The 18,270-nt window shown below is 29.1% G+C and overlaps 1 protein-coding gene across 4 annotated transcripts in view; it reads left to right on the forward strand.

Annotated features, from left to right (window-relative positions):
* LOC103574251 (protein still life, isoforms C/SIF type 2) overlaps positions 1 to 18,270 on the forward strand; it is a 112,476-nt gene that overhangs the window by 26,109 nt on the left and 68,097 nt on the right. For 3 of the 4 annotated variants that reach the window (XM_053743017.1, XM_053743022.1, XM_053743020.1), the window contains exons 7-12: positions 1,230 to 1,800; positions 7,678 to 8,145; positions 9,151 to 9,207; positions 9,480 to 9,663; positions 9,781 to 10,026; positions 16,466 to 16,595. In XM_053743017.1, coding sequence (XP_053598992.1) covers positions 1,230 to 1,800; positions 7,678 to 8,145; positions 9,151 to 9,207; positions 9,480 to 9,663; positions 9,781 to 10,026; positions 16,466 to 16,595 — 1,656 coding nt within the window. The remainder of the gene's footprint in view (positions 1 to 1,229; positions 1,801 to 7,677; positions 8,146 to 9,150; positions 9,208 to 9,479; positions 9,664 to 9,780; positions 10,027 to 16,465; positions 16,596 to 18,270) is intronic. The other variant, XM_053743024.1, reaches the window with a different exon arrangement.

Below are 18,270 nucleotides of genomic sequence, written 5' to 3' on the forward strand. Positions count from 1 at the left end.
TTTCTCCGTGTATATAAAATATATTGGTTTTATATTTAAAATATAATTGATGGAATATATGTTAAATATATTTAGTTTGTAAGGAAAAAATATTATAATTAAATATAACCAAAATATATGTAATATATATTTGAATTATATTAAAAATATAATTAGGTACTTCTAAAAAAATATATGGAGAATATGTAGAGAATATAGTAAGCATATAATAAAAATATTTGGAGTGAAATATAATCTAAATATATTAAAAATATATACAAAATATAAGCCAAATATATAATTGAAATATATTCAAAATATATTTCGAGAGAAATGATTCCAAAATTACCACAGGGATATTTGTGGAAGTTTTTGTAAAAAAAAATTTGAGACGGAAAAAAAATATGGGTTTGTAACAAAGTTCAAATTTCTCTTATTGAGACTCCCACAAAGACTCCTGTGATAATTTTGGAACGTTTTCTCAAGCGAATCTCGCAAATTATCCCCCCCCCCTCCTACTATATATTTCAGGGCCAAATTTTTCTAAGGAAGACTTCAATGATGGTCCTCATAGTCATTTTGGAGTTTTCCTCTCAGACATCTCTGCTGCTGACCTCACCTATTTCTTTCAGATCTAATTTTGTCAAAGAAAACTCCATTATAAGTCCCCATAGTCATTTTAGAATCATTTCTTTTGAAATATACTCTGAATGTATTTCAATTATATGTTCGGCTTATATTTTGTGTATATTTCTTTTAATTTTTACTGCTTTTATGATTACCCGTACAAAATATGTTATATACATCTAACTTCATTATAATGAACATATATTTTATATATACGAAAATCGGTCAAAAATTATATAATTCATATATATTCTATTTATATTTTTTTTATAAATAATATATATTCTTTTATATTCTCATTATATTTGACATACATTGTTGTTATACTTCGTTTACACATTATTTATGTGTAGAAATATATTTTCAATATATTTGACACATAAATTATTTTCATGGAGGAAAAGAAAAAAATTAGAAAAAAAATCCAAATTTCAATCATTTTTGGAATTTTAAAAATTCGTGAGCAACCTCTTAAAAAATTTTTATCGAGCTGATTTCTGGAGAGGGTTCTGAAAATATGTTGAACCACCAAATTTTTATATGAGACTCAAAAACAAAAAAAAGTAGGTTTTTTTGAGTCACCCTATTATTGAGATTAATTATAATAAATGATAATTTTTTAGATTGATAGTCCAGACGATAAAGGTACAACGACATCACCAAAAAAAGGAATAAAACGTCAGGACAGTGCAACACAAAATGGCAGTGAGTCATTAAAATCAGAAAGTATACAAGTAGGGGGTACATTAGGTAGTAAATTTCGTAAAGAACAATTACATCATACAAAATCTGCTGATTATACAGAGTATGAAATCCAAAATGGTAATTTCTTTAACATTGTTAATAACAATAGTAGTAATAATCATGGCAGCAGAAAATCCAAGAGTAAAAGTACGGATGATATGAGAATTGAAAATGCTCAAAACGGCGGTATTAGCCTCGATCCGAATACATTGAAACGGATGCTCAAACCAATGTCAAGTATTGACAGTCCAGCAACTTCACCAGAGATGACGAGAAAACGTCATCCTCATGCTCATACTTATCACTATCATCATCCAAATAATAATAATCAGAGGTACATACATTCCGAACCGGAAAATGATAATTATGCACATCCATACAGAAGTCCGTATAATAATAAATTTCAAGGATCAAGAAGCATTCACGAGATGAGTCGTCAATATTCTACTGGTACATAGTTCACTTTTCCTACTTTTATTTATGGTTATTACCGTTTAATATTTTTATCATTTAATTTCACGTACGTTTTCGTTGTTATGATGTAATTTTTTTCTATTTATTGTTAAAACTTTAGTTTTTGAGTATTGATGATTTTTTATTTATTTAATCCGCTCGCACGAATCAAAATTTTTTTATTCAATTTGATTTGTTGACAAAAATTACTGTAATGGAGCGTATTTTATTATGTTGCATTTTTTAATATTTATAAAAATGAATAGAATTTATTTTTGTCAGATGAATATTCTTGTTAGTGTAATTATCTTAATACTTTTAGGTAGTGATTATTCAATTTTCAGTTTATTGGTTTTAATACACTAACACAAAAAACATTGCAAATTTTTTTTTGAATTTTTGAAAATACTGTAACTCAGTGGAAAACAAAAGCAAAAAGAATAGAAAATGATTTTAATTAAATTTCAAGTTTTTTTGATAAATTGGTATTACATACATTGAAACAGAAATGTTGCTGTAAAAGCAATTGGGAACTGACACGGAGGCATGGCTTAAAAAATATGTCGGACAGTAGCTTACACTTTTAAATGCGTAACCCATATGATAGTAGAGTAAATAAATAATATGTTATTAAATTTCATAGATATATTATCTCCCTGACTAAAAGAAACGATTCAAAACGATTTATAGTGTTCAATGCCCATAAGAAGGGCGATTCAAACGTATTCAAGGTATTCAATCGCATTAAAAAGTATTTAAAATTTGTTTTTTCTAATGGTTTTAAATCGTTTCTTTTAATAAGGGTCCGACGGGTAAAAACCCAAAACAAATTATTTGTCGGCTATTCAACGAAATGTAAAATAAACCCCGAAAAAAGTGATAAATATGTGATGGTAGTTACCCTGCTTTGTATAGAAACGTTTCATATAAAAAAAAACCCCATGAAATTAATGCGAAAATTTAAAAAATTACAGAATAATAAAAATATTATTATAATTAGTATTCATTTACTTGAAAAGACAAAAATAATATTTTCAGTTTGTAAGTTTTGGGTTATAAACTTTACAAACGTATATACGTTAGCCAGGTATCTAGCAATAATATATAATCGGTTTTTTTTTAATGTAAGGAACAAACTTTCATTTGAAGAGTAACTTTCTTTATTTTTAATAACGTCTTCTACGTTTTTGATTTATCAACTTTTTCCAAATTATAAAAAAAAAAATTTAATAACACACTGAATGATCACCAGTCTCCGGAAATTTATAGAAAACCGCGTTTAAATTTTTATTTGCTTTACTCCGACAATCCCTTACTGCACAAAATACTCAATTTGTTGACTTTACGTTCTCTAAATATTTCAAATTCTATTTTAATTTTTATTGTTTAACAATTTGTTGTATTGGCAGGGAGTCTAGTATATGGTAGGGACAACTGAATCGATTGCAGCGCTCGCTGTGAACACTATTTCGTAGAATCATGCTCTTGTTGAACACAAACACGTGAAAGTTAAAGATAAAAAAAAATCATAACAGTTGTTGTGTTGTAAATTACTGAAATTGCAGAAAAAACAATATGTCATAATTTATTGAGTCGAATCCGGTTTGGATAATGTTCATCATTGCCTAAAAATTATTAAAAAAAAAAAAAACAACACAAGTTAGTTCTGTCTCAGTTACGATTCACCAACAAATTATCATGAATAAAAATAAAATTATTCACTTCAATTTTGTTAAATACTCGAATTAATATTCTACTATTTTTTTAACGTTAATTATTATCCCGTGTAAAAAAATAATTGTTAAAAAAAGATTAAAAAAGTGTTGACTATTGTAAACTTCAAAACGTGACACAACGACGAACTATTTTTGATCGTTTTTTAAACTTTCGGAAATTCAAGAGAAAAATCAATAAAATAAAAAAAAATATCCTTGTATTATTAAAATGTGCTAAAACGAAAAACGTTTTGAAATAGTTCAAAAGTAATTTTTTCTGAACGTATTTTGCACTGAAAAATATTAATTCGTAGTATTAAGTCAATTGTTATTTTCTGTGTATTGTCAGAGGTTTGAAAATCGTTTAAACAAAGTTCATCGTTGTGTCACGTTTTCATGTTTAGAATAGTCAACGCTTTTTTATTCTTTTTTCAACATTTTTTTTTACACGGAATAGCTGTCATGTCTTATTTGCTTTTTGATTCGATTGGTTAATCTTATTCTATTCTGAAATAATAGTATTTGATATTTATTAAAATTTTTTATACTTATTTTCTTTATGGAAATATGTGTAATTTTAATTTTCTCTATCCAAAATACAATTGCACTTTTTTATTTATATCAGTATAAATTTTTGTATTGTGTTTTAATAACGATTTTGGATTTTTTATACTGATTTTATATATCACTTACAATTCTCGAGCATGATTTTTGTAACCATCAGATGTCGCTTTTGTCGCGCTCCCTGCCAATACAATTTATTGATGATGTTAACAGCAAGCATTCACTGTGTATTTACTTGACTGTTGTAAGCTATCAATAGTTTGATTTTTTACCACTAGACTGCGTGACCCAGTTTGTCAGTTCCCAATACCGTAAGGTTATAGTAATTATCTAAAGATTTAAAAAATCGTAAATTGTTAATATAGTACGGTAGATTACATACCTAGGGTAGTAAAGGAAGAAATGTCTCAGATTACATGTAATTGTTGCCCGAAGCAAAGCCTAAGACATTTCTTACTTTACTTCCCTAGATGTGTAATATTCCTGATTAAATAACTGAATTCGATAGAATTAAACAGAATTAATTTTTTAATTCTATTTAATTCAGATAAATTCTGTTAATTCAGTACCTAACTTAAAAATGAATTCTGTCTAATTTGGCAGGAAAACCAGAATTCGTCCAAATTAAAACGAATTTAAATAATTCTATTCGGTTTAATTCTGATTAATTCAAAAATAATTCTTCAATTTTTGATTCTGAATCAGAATTGAACTGAATTAAAACGAATTTGAAATTTTTAAATCGGTTTTATGCTGTTTAATTCAAATTAAATTTTCAATTCAGTTGAATTCTGTTTTGCAGAATTCGACAGAATACAACGGAATTAAAATTTTGAATTCGGTTGAATTCAGTTGTTTAATCAGGGATACTATATTTGCGTAAAATATCATCAATACGTATTGATATATTCACAATACAGATTGATATATTAACCATTCGAATTGCTAAATTAACGATTTGGATTGCTATAATATTTATCTTCAATTTTAAATGAAAGTATTGTTAATTTAACCATACTATGTAGTTATATTTCCTATATTTGGTTTTTTGCTGTTTGAGATCCAGTTTTTCAAACCGGATTTATTTTTATCCAGATTTAAATTAATATTGCAAGTATGTCTATGAGGGTGGTCCGTTTGGAACGACTACTTTTTTTTTCACTCTACTTCAAAATATTGTTGTAGACATTGAAAAAAATCCCCTGCACGGTTCAACTCGTAATTTTAATTTTAAGTTCTTTACATTTAATTTTGAAATTTTTCCATTTAAAATACATAACAAGGTTAAGATTTTTTTCAACTCTTTATAGCTCAGCCGCATTTCAATTTACAGTAAAAATGCAGGTAAAAATTTTTTAGAAAATTTTATTTCCTATAAAAAAGCTTTTCTTATTTTGCTCAAATTCTAAGCTTCGTTCATGTGCTATAGACAATTTATTAATTTTTTAAGAAAAATGTCTCTTCAAAAATATTTCGAAGTTTATCAAATTTAGTCCTTCATATTTTCATTAATGGACTACATTAATAAAAAGAAAATTATTTACTGATTTAAAATTAAAATTAAAAGGCATTTTGTCGAATTTTTAAAAAAATATTTTTCTGCCCTCCGGCTGGAAAGTGGCAACTTTCGGGCCGCTGCCCTGAACGAAGCTGCAACTTTCCGGCTTCGTCGAGCAGAAAAATAGTATACGTACGTTGGCCAGTAAAAAGGAAAGCTTCAGACTACATGTTTGTCAGCCTCGGCTCACCTCGGCCAACAATTACATGTGCTCTGAGACTTTTCTTATTTTACTGGCCTAGGTATGTAATATACTATCATTTACAAAATTAATGAAATTTCTATATCACGTGAACAAAGATCTTGAGCCACTTAACTAAGAGGATCTTTTTTTGTAGAAAATCAAATTTCCTAAAAAATCGTCCTCCATTTTTACTGCAAATTTCGTTATTAAGTCAATATCAAATTTAAAAAAATCCCACATTATTATTAAAAAACTGATTTTCAGAACCAATATAGAAAAAACAATTAGAATCTGAGTAAAATTACTGAAGAGACTTTTGAAGAAAAAAGAGAATCGAAAAAAAATCCTAACTTTTCCTATGTATTTTAAATGGGAAAACTTCAAAATCAAATGTAAAGTACTTAAAATTAAAATGGAAAACTGAAACTTTCAGGGCATTTTTTTTTCAATGTTTACAACAATATTTTGAAGTGGACGTAAAAAAAAATAGTCGTTCCAAACGGATCACCTATTAGATGTACTAGCAATATTTATTAAAACCCGGATAAAAATAAACCCGGTTCGAAAAACTGGCCCTTAATATAGCAATCTAGTATTGCCATTAACGATGCATTTTATTATGACAATCATCTAACATTAGCAGTACTTCAGATGGTTACGATAGCCGCATTTTTTTCCAGTGTAATTATATCAAAAATAGCTGTGAAAACATTTTTTCACTTCTTTTTATGTCGTGTCCTATTAGATTTTAATTTTTAAGTCAAATGTTGAAGATTCTTATAAACTCTATCAGTAGTTCTTCGACAAAAAAAAAATTGTTTTTGTTTTAAAAAATCATTAGATCATTAATTTATGTACTTTTAATTCAAAGTGTTCCATAAAAATCTAGAAAACTTAAATCGTTATTTTTCTTCATTAGTTTCTTATTGAAAAATCATTTGAAATAAAAAATAACCAAAGGGTTAATTATTATTTCTAATCATTTCAATTCATTTTGAAAATTTAATTTTTTTTGTTCATTGCTGAATTACAGTATTTTAAGAATTACTGCAACTTTCTGGAGTTAATTAATTCTCTAAATTTTTTTCTTAGTTTTTTTTCATCACAAAAAAATGAGGTGGGATAATTTAAAATTTTTTAATTACTAACTTTAATATAAAACTGAATAAAGTTCCACCTCAATAACTTTTTTCAAATTTAATCATTTTCAAAACAATATCTATTAATTATTTATTTTTCTTTACAAAATTTGTTTTATCCCGTTTTTTCTACTTATTCTTTACTACATGCACAAGTTTTAATACATATTATAAGAAAATTAAAACTCGTTCCATGTACTAAATATTTTTTTCTACTTTATCGATTGCTTTATTCACTAAGTTTACACAGTGTATGTCCCAATTAGTGACCATAGCTCGTAGCGCTAATTATCTTACTTGCGATAAATATTGTAGAGCTTGTTTTTCTGCCAAAAATAGATTTTAAAAATAAGCAGTAATAATTTATTATTACAACGTATTATATTAGTAGCATAGTTAGTAAATAATTACCCCTTACATTTTACATAAAAATAATAATAATTTTTCCAGTAAATTAGTTCAATAATTTGTAATAAGTAAAAATAATAGAAAAAAAAAATGTAAGGGTTAATAATGTTATAAGGAAGGTCAGTAATTGGAACGACACAATGGGGACAGTCACTTTATCGAAGATTCCGGCATTAGATTCATTAAAATCAGTTATGAAATAAAAAATTGAAATGATGTTAATGAGGAATGAGCAATTGTAGAGGTCTAAAGAACCTGCTGCACCATTTTTTAGTACTTGCACGTTGCGTATCTGCTCTGTCTTAGGCGGCAGAGGCAGGATGTACTTAGATTTGGAACGTAATCGGTGCACAGGTGACATGTCCCCACCGTCAGACAACGTTATCTTCGACAATCAGTGCTACGCAACAACACCAAGTTCATCTAATGGTAATTCAGATATGGAACAACCGAACCACTGCAGTGCTCGTCGCTACAATGGCCAGACATATCATCAGCAGCATCATCCGCAGCAACAGCATCACCAGCAGCATCATCAGCAGCAGCATCATCCGTATCAGCAGCAGCAACAACAGCAACAGCAGCAGCAACAACAACAACAGCAGCCGCAGCAACAAAATATGCAACCTACTTCAACACCGGGAAGCCCAACCAGCCGTTTATTGCTCGAGTACGAAATGCATTTAAGAAACACTCTGGCGAAGGGAATGGATGCTGAAAGCTACAGTCTTCATACCTTTGAAGCACTTTTAACTCAAAGCATGGAAAATCTAGGTCAGAACTACGGTTTTATATAATTTTATTTGTATAAAATATTATTATTATTGCTATAATTTAAGTTTTATTTTATTTATTTATGGACTAACTTATTTTCTTCGTCTTAAGATACAAGTTTAATTTTATTTTTAATAAAATCAATTAACTGGAAAAGATTTGAAATGGCTAAAGATTGTTTTTTTTTTTTTTTTTTTTTTTTTTTAACGTAGCAAAATATTTTTATTGAAGAAATAATAAAGTTGAAAAATCCAAAAAGTAATCACGCTATATACTAAAAATATTCAAGTAAATTAAAAGTTTATTGCATATATGACAATATTTCATTGAAAAACTTCGTTTTTTCTATTTTAACATATTTCTTAATAATTACCAACCGATTAAAGCTCAGAGCTTCATTTTTTTTTTTTTTTTTTTTTTTTTTTTGGTCAATCATTAATTAAAAACAAAAAAATAGATAAGTTGATTTAGAGCTTTTTGACTTAATTTTGAAGTATTTGAATTAGTTTGAGAAAATATTGCCCGTTCAAAATCATTCTTCTTAATCAGGGTAGAAGCCATTAAAACAGTTATTTTATATAAACATTTTATTGATCGACATAGAAATATATCAAATCTGTTTTTTAATTATTTTTTTTTTTTTTTTGTAACAATGTAATTTTTTACTCTGCTTAAGTGTACATTATAAATTTCAGATATAATTTAACATTACAAAATCTATTTTTTGATTTTCAAGCGATAGTAAAATATATAGCCTTCGCGCTTAAGGCATACAATATAAATATTTGTTTTTATCTTTTGAAGATTTCATAATTTATTTATTAATGTGCTTATAGAATACTTGACAAGCAATTATTTTAAAAAAATATATCTCAACTAAAGATAAAACATGTTTTTGACTAAAAATATATTGAGTGCAAAGGCGTGTAATTCTTTAAACAAACAATTATTCGAAAAATGTTTTTTCAACTCAATAATGACATAATCGATCTCCTTTTTTTTTAGAGTTAGCAGAAAATATTCCGATGAATGTTCAACGCACACCACACTCATCGCGCAAGCGTGAGTACAAGAATTATAATTAACATTTTTTTTATGAGCATGTAAACAATATACATTATCGAACCATAATAAATTAGCTCAAGTACCGGTAATGAGCTTTCCTCGACGTGAAAAAGCTGCGTGTTATGTTGAATTTAAATCACCATCTCATGTTACATGTCAAATATTTGCTCAATATGAACGAACAGTTTATACGGATATTGATAATGACAATAGAGATAATGACAATAATAATAATAATTTAACGGAAAATTTGATAAATAATGATGCAGGTCCAAATTCAAATAAATCATCGACACTTCCGCTGTCCTATCGTTATTCAAATGATCGGCAAAATAGTAAGGATCGTGATGGTTACTACAGTGATCGGAATGAAATAATAAGAGAGAAAAGAGAACGCGAAGCTGTTGAACGTGAGGGATATCTCAGTGACTACAACGCAAAATACGAACCAAAGTAATTATTTTTTGTATTTTTTTTCATCATAATTAAAATTAATGTATTTATTAAAAAAAAAAAAAAAAAAAAAAAAAAAAAAAAAAAGTGAAAAACGAAAAATACATAATTTTGTAGTGTTTCACAACGATGTACCAGTTGTATTGGAGAATCAGCAAGAGCTCAATGGTTTCGACATTCAGATGGATGGCGGTCTGGTAGCTCAACATTAGGATCAGCGGCATCCAATTCTATAAACCTTAGTTATGACCGGGGAGGACACAAGAGAGAATCACCTTGGGAGTCATTGCCCTCATTACGACAGGAGAATAGTCTTAATGACAGCGGATACAGGTCAAATAGAACCGATTCAATGGAACAGCGGTAAGCTTTTATCTTTGTCTATATGTTTACACTCAATATCACTGAATTTAGTCTCTACTAAAAGTCAATCATCTACACTGAAAATTGAACACTGTTAACTGAATAATTATTTTACATTTTACTAGATTCAATTTACATTTTCAAACTGTAAATATTACTGTTTAATTTACAACTGATTTGTTACTGGATAAAATTAAAAAATTACAGCATACATTTTAAATTTTGTTATTTTGAATATGACGGGCTTGTTTTTACATTTTATTCTGTAATTATTCCAGTTTTTTTCCGCGTAAGCGGTATATTTTAAATTAATATAAATCGTTAGAAAAATCCCGATGAAAGTTTATTTTACTAATAGTTAATTAATTAAAATTCTATGATAATATAATTAATTTAATAGAATTAAATTAATTAATTAATCATTTAATTTAATAAATCTTTAAAATTACCATGAATTCAAACTTTAAACCATGCGTAAAGTATATCAAACATAAAATCTTATGCCCCATTCAAGTTTTTTGAAAATATAGCTGCATTGCTTACACTAATACTTTGGACGTCACCAGGATTACTTGCTCTTACACGTTTAAACCTATAACTACAATGAGTAGGAATGAAATGATAGACGGTCATTTTTTTTTTTGAAGAAAATAGACATGTTCGGCCGAACTAAGTCATTAGTAAATTTGCTCAGGACTTAGTTCGGCCGAACATGCCCAATGCTACTAGCCTTGGTATTGGATTGTTTGAAAGTAATTATTCTTCATAGGAAATTACTATGTCGGATGTAGAAGCAACTTATTACAAATTATACGTATCATTTTAAAAGTAGAAGTTTTTGAAAAATTTTATCGTCACACTGAGAGAAAAAGAAAATGGTTTTCTGAACTGTAAAAACCAGATTTCAATGAGACCTCCACTAATAACTGCAGCTTCGTTAACTAATATGATATTAGTTAACAGTAACAGAAAAGTATAGTTAAAGTGATTATTGAGTAGTAAATTTAACAGTTTCTTATTTAGCATGTCCAGAAGAAAATTGTTATGACAATTATTCTTCTATAGTTAGCGACCCTAATTCGATATAATTCTTATTACGAAATAAATATAGTAACCACTATTAAGGATTTATGGTTTTAGCTACTACATTAGTTTAGTGCCTTCAATTATTTCAACAATGATAAATTCACAAAATTAATCTTTTTTTTTGTTTTTTAATTCTCAATTCAAGTGAAGTACCAAGGTGCTTAGTTTTGTACTGTATTAAGATATTAATATCATACTTATTTGGTCGCTCTTCTATCTGAGAATCGGATTTTCGTCACTACTCTATGAAGGATTCGAACTTAACACCTAACACACTAAACGCACGAGAGACTGACCATAATACCGCTACGCTACGGAACCAGTTATCTTTATATCTTATTAGTTTTAATATATTTTAAAAATATTTACCAACGGGAATATTTTTAAAGTATGTTAATATTCGTAAAAAATTTTTTTTAAATATTTCTTACAAATATTACTAAAAAAAATATTTAAAATAGTTGAAAAAAAAAATTTTTTTCTAGAATGTTTGTGACATATTTTTTAAAATTATTTAAAATTTATTTTTTAGCAATCCTTTCGAGAGAATATTTGTAAATCTTTTTTGACATTGATATATTATATAGTTATTTAAAAAATATTGACAATATATCCTGGGAATATTTTAAAAATAGTTTGGTGTTGATAAAATTTATTTTGTACATGATAATATTTTTTAATAACTTTTATAAGTGACAATAGTCTAATGTAAATAATTATGTTGGATACGACATATGCAACACGGAGACTAAAATCTGATAATATTTATTATTTTTTTAATAAAATTACTATTTCACCAAAACAAACTTGAAACGGTCCGAAAATACAAAAATTTTTCTTTAAACAAGTAAAAGTTATAGTCTCTTAATCCTGTATATTGCAATATAATAATTTTATTTTAGTATTCTGATCCACATGTTTTTCCTCAAACTTTTGAAAATCGTTAATATATGAGGCGAATAATTTAATAACGGTTTTATTAATCACCATTTTAATGTTAATTAGAGTTACGTATCACAGTTCAATCGATCTATCTATTAGTAGTTGGAGAAACTATTTATGCATAGCGAAATACGGTGACTACATTGTCAGAGTAGTTGCGTTGACTATAATAAGTAGTTACAGAAACTATTGGATGATAAACAAACTAAAATAGTCACTGGTACATTCTTTATTTGTAGGGGTGAACTAAAAGAGTATGTTTATTATTACTGCTGAAATATAAGTTCTGAGAAATATCATTAAATAGTTACGACAGCAAAACAAAAAATGTTAGTAATGCTTAGTTGATACTACTACTTTTAAATAGGTTCAGGCACTATAATGTAGTACAAGAAACTATAAATATTAGTTAAGATTACTATTTTTTCATACTCATCACTTTACAGTTACTACAACCATGCACTTCTCTCTCAATGTACGTACACGCGCACATACATACACTCAGACATTTTGAAATTAGTCAAAATAGCTTCCTAGAACCTCAAAACATCAAGATCTGTTAGAAATTGGATTTTCAAAAATCGGTCCAAAACCAACTACTTCCCCCTTTTTTTTTTTTTTTTAATTTTCAATTTTCTTAGCAGGAAGTTAAAAAATGGGAGCTCGAAATTTCTAGTTTAAAAATCTGACAAAGGTTTTTTTTGAGCCACGGTTATTGCGCAATTATGAGAAATAGCTCTAGACAAGAATTTTCGAAATATTTTTTGTTCTGTTTTTAGGGTCGAGTAATTTCTTTTCAGGTAAATCAATGCGCAACTTAGTTAGTAAATTTACTCAGCTATAATTTGCTTTTCGTTTTGTCTCTGTACGACAATTCGTTCCTCAAATATCGGCAGATAAAAAAGGATCTTTTTGTCATTGATTATCGATATACTAAGCAACTAATGGTTGCACGAAACTTTGAGGGCAACTCTGAACTATATTTTATACGATTGATTGTCCCCTGAACTTTATCCTTAAAACCAATTCTCTGAGACTTTCTTTACTTATAACTGTCTTCTAGACTTTCACCTATTTTCACACGAGACCTCTGGACTTTTATCACACACGCACAAGTCCTCTGAACTATATCTAATTCCACTCGGTTGCCCGGACCTGCTACGTGACTAAAATTTAATTCCTAATTATCTGGCCACCGGCCGTAACACTAAATTTTCGAATTATACTTTGTAACCTCACACACTCTTTTAACATATTTCTCTTTTCCGTATATCATTATTTGTAAAATTGAGACAATATACAAAAGGATTCTGGTGTAGGTGTGGTTAATTCAATAACTAACAATCAACTCAAAAATTACAGATCATAAATTAGCTCTTCATTTAACAATATGTATACTGAAAAACTTGTGAGTAAAATACTTGATAGCGAATGCAAATAGATATATACGCGATAGGGAATGCGAACAATATTAAATTCACGTATAAAAACTCGACACGTGGTCGATAGCGGATCAGAACGCGTTGAAATTAATTACTGTTAATTATACGCGAGCGACAATTCTCAATGAATAGCAGCCTTAGTATACTGTCTAATTATTGAGGACAATCAAACGTAAATTAAGTGAAATTATATTACAAGAATACTTTATCTGAGCGAAGCGGTTAGACGGATAGCTGTATTTGTACTGATCAACCCACGATGAAGATCGATGTGATGAAATGGCGGCTTCTTCCTTCGTTGCCGCTCGATGATGACGTGGACAGCATGGCTGTCCCAGCGAATTTTCCCATTGGCTTAAAAGCGCGCCAACAGAATGTAGTTAGCGGGGCTCTCATGCCGACTTGACACGGCCATGAGCTAGAAATTGTATGTACCGGGCCCAAATAGCGAGTGACCTGGCACTATTCTGACCTTGAAGTCAGTAGCGAGTTCGGCAGCTCCCGGATATAGCGAAAGTATACGAAGCTTTTCAAAATGATTAAGCTCGTGACTGAACATTATTTTATTTAACAATTTTAAATATTTTTACTTTCCGACATTGTATTATTTTCTGATTTAAATTATTTATTAATTCATTTATAATTCTAATCTTTAATAAAATTTTTTCCATCAAAATATTTTATACGCATCCCCAGATATGGCAGTTTCGCACGTCAAGTACACGTTCAAGCACATATGTGTTGTATCTAATATGGCACAATTATATTTTTCACCTATTTAAGTAACTAATTAATTAAAAAAACGGGACCGAAGTTCACTTCCGTTTTACGGGAGGCCGTTTCCTTACTCTTTCGAGAATACACGCACTGCGTAGCCGTTATCCTCACCCGAGACGACACTCTTAGTCAAAAAATATAATCAAAGTGACCAAGGGTGAATGTTAACCGGAGGTATAATAAAAAATCCGCATTGCTCGTGGTGTCTAAGCATAGCCACCACGAATCCATACCTCTGTGGGCCACATATTCCAGACATCTCAGGAAATAAAAAAACTCTGGCTGAAAAGGGCTTGGAGAGGCTTTCCGTAGCACCAGTTTCCTGTACTGGTGAACACGTTGCTTAAAATTGACACGGGCGTAAAATTGACTGTAAAGAGTTGTTGTTCAATTAGTTGACCTCAACTTTCTAAGAACTTCTTGTTGAATTGAAAATAACTGTTGTTTTTCGGATACTTTCTCGCAACTTTCAGGCTACTTAGTAGTTCTGTATCTAGTTGTTACTTCTCTCGGGTACAATCAACTCTGTCTGTTAGCTACCGTCTTACGCTTGTATAAATTAGGCTCCCAACTTAATCGTATTTGGAACTGACATCGAAACCTTTCAATTAGCGCACCCAGCGACAATTTGAAAAACTGATTCGAATACTCACTGGGGATTATGAGTTAGGTATAACTGACCAGCTATGAGAAATCACGATGTCGATTGATAATGCAAATGTTTCCACCGCGTTACAAATAAACATGTTAAAAATGTTGTCGAATTGTTCGCTATAAAATAGTTTGATAGATGAAATGTCATAGTTATCTCTAAACTCAAAATTATAAAATAATTCAATTAAAAGTTTAAGCCGATTTGGACCCAATGTCGTTAGAAACGAAATTTGTCTTTCTATTGACTTTGTTCCTTAAAATGGATTAAAACGTAGAAGTTTTCAAATTTACGAAATTAGTGTAGACTTGTCAATTGAAATAAAATTTGTCAATACACTTGAAATAAAATTGGGCTACAGCCATACGAACTTTTTAGATTCATTTCTCATAAAAGTTAACTCTACGCTAACAAATTATGACAACTAGTATGTAAAAACAAAAAAGACAAATTTATTATCTCCAAATTAAAAATGTGACAACAGTATTGAATAACAACAAATTCAAGTTTACACAGAAAAAAACGGGCGGGAGAATACTTCAAAAAAAATGTTAAAAAATCCAAAAATGCACACCTCAATCGCTCATTTTATGTTTAATCATTACGCTTATTTATAATATAAATTTATTTTTTTTTATTATAAATTTTTATTCAACTTATAAATTATCGATTTGATTTTTAACTTTCCGCTGGGGAAGTTGCGAATTTTTCAAAATTCGGGAAGTTATTGTTTTCACCCCGATTTTCAAAAATTGAGTTTTCATCGAATGTCGACGTTTAAAGATCTGAGGATGCTATTCTGACATTTTCAGAGATGTGTCTCTCTATGTATGTGTTCACGTATGTATGTGGATGTAAATCTCTTATATCTTTTCAATAAATTCATCGATCTAGATGGTTCTTGCAGCATTCGGTAGCGATCAATTCCAAAATCTAAGCAGTTCTAGAACTTGATAAAAACTTTTCATTGCTGCCAAGAACGTTTTGTTTTAGTGGTTAGCTTTTATATTACAACATGAACATTTGAGGCGTGACGGCGTGAGTCTTTGCACTTTCCAAAACTTTTAATTTATGTACATAACCAAATTCATTATTCGATGCATTATTTATGTAGAATGTAGTAATCTGATCATTTGACTTGAGTAGTGCCATGGATTGTTTGTTAGGAACAGTCTACGACTCAGTGATATCAAAAGCTAAACAGCATTGACGTGGGACATTAGTTGGATGGGTGACTTCTTAATAAATCAGCAGTTAGCCGATAGATAGTGTGTTTTTTTTAAATTTAAATATCACTGACATTCATATTAATAAAGACAATAAACCCTAATTAAATTACTTAATTAATAATTGATAGATATTTTAAATGAGACTTTATGAATGACTTTGCTAGACTATAGGTATTTTATAAGTACAGATTACACTGATTAAAAAACAAAAATAACCTATTTCAAGTTTAGTAAACGAGCACAATAAAATGTCATCTACTTTGTTATTACTGTTGATATACACATATATAATGGAACATACTATTTTCTAGTGGAACTTTTGATCGACAAGACAGCGTAAGGTCAGATTACATGTCTGATAGAGACAGCAGATATGGAATTGTGCAACAAGCATCCTTAGAAAGTACAGACTCGAGACTTTGCTACTTGACGTCGTCAGAGGTGAGTGGTCATTGACATTAGTTCTCAGTTGTTTTATCAACATTTTCAGATCTTCTTCAGACTCTCTGTACTTACGTCATATTGACTATTCATTACTTCTACCGTTCACGAACTTCCAACGATAGAATCGTTTTTAAAATATTCATCTATAGTCCACTTAATTTACTCTTAAGCGTTTTAGGGCGGGATTAACTACTGGATTTTTTTTATCGATGATGCGTAAAAAATTTCGTATATCACGAAAATAATAATAAGAAAGCTCAATTTGGCCGCGTTTTTTAAATAAATAATGAAATAACAATAGGGAAGCCGAGACACCGTGTATTTTCATTAAAAAACTTCTATCAATTATTGTAAAACCCTATGATGACTAGTATTAAATTAAAGGGCGATAAATTCTGAATAAAAAAAGTCAAAAATCAATCTCCTGCGACTTATTATGTTCGCGAAAAAAATTAATTAAAAAAACAAAATAATTAGTTGTTTACATTTTGTCACGCTGTCGGTAACAGAGCTGCAGAAACTGAGCTAGAGGGCGCGTGCAAGCCCGGGCTCAGCGGTTGTCATCCACTGCAATTTAAAATGTTCTCACCATTCTGTGTTATGGAAAATTTTTTTTTTTATTACTTACTAGCTGACCCGGCAGACTTCGTACTGCCTCAATCGATTGTAGAGCAAAATAAAAAAATCAACTCTGTTTAGGTTCCCACTATATAAAATTGATGTATTACCGTACGATGGATGATGTGGCTCAATAAGTTATAGATCAAATTGAACGGAATATAATATAGTGCCGGATAGCTCAACTGGTAGAGCACTCGGTGCGATACCGACATGGTCTGAGTTTGATTCCCAGTTCGGGCTATCTATATTTTTCTCAATTTATCTATAAATTGTCTTATTGAGAAGGTTTGCATGTTTTAGGTTTCCACTATATATTAAATTGGTGTAATACCGTACGATGGACGGTGTGGCTCAATAAGTTATTTTGAACCTCTGATTTTTTTATCTTTCAGCATAGGTTGAAAGAGGCCTTCATGATTTTTTTCAAATTTTTTCCTCCAACCGTTTTCGAAATATCGAATTTTAAAAAATGAAGAGATTTTTCTATCAAATGCCTGTAACTTCGCGAAAAAAGGGTTAAGCAAAATTTTTAAAGAGTCAAAAAATGATTGTTTTTAGATTTCTTTTCGATAAAAAATATCAAAAAAATTTTTGAATCACGCTTCTGTTGAAATTTTAACTTTTAAGTATAAATTGTCGATTTACAAAAAAAACCTACTGATCGATTTCCCTCATAATTTTTTCACAGTGAACTGTCACCTATTCTACAACTTTTCCAGCTATGCTCATAATGGGACAACGGTGGGATTTATTTTTTTATAGATTTTTTAAATTTCATATTCCACTTTATTTTTAAGAAAAATGTCTTAAAATAATAGCATGCTCGGAATTTACTGTTAATAATTATCTGACACACAACTATCATCAAAATTTTCTTCCACAGTAAAATTATTACTAATTAATTAATAAATAATAATTTTATTAATAATAATAATGATAAATTAATTAGTAATAATTTACTGAGGAAATAAAATTAGAAAATTTTGATGATAGTTGTGTGTCAGATAATTATTAACAGCAAATCCTAGACATGCTATTATTTTAAGACATT

This window comes from Microplitis demolitor, chromosome 1, assembly GCF_026212275.2.
Source record: "Microplitis demolitor isolate Queensland-Clemson2020A chromosome 1, iyMicDemo2.1a, whole genome shotgun sequence".
Lineage (NCBI taxonomy): Eukaryota > Metazoa > Arthropoda > Insecta > Hymenoptera > Braconidae > Microplitis > Microplitis demolitor.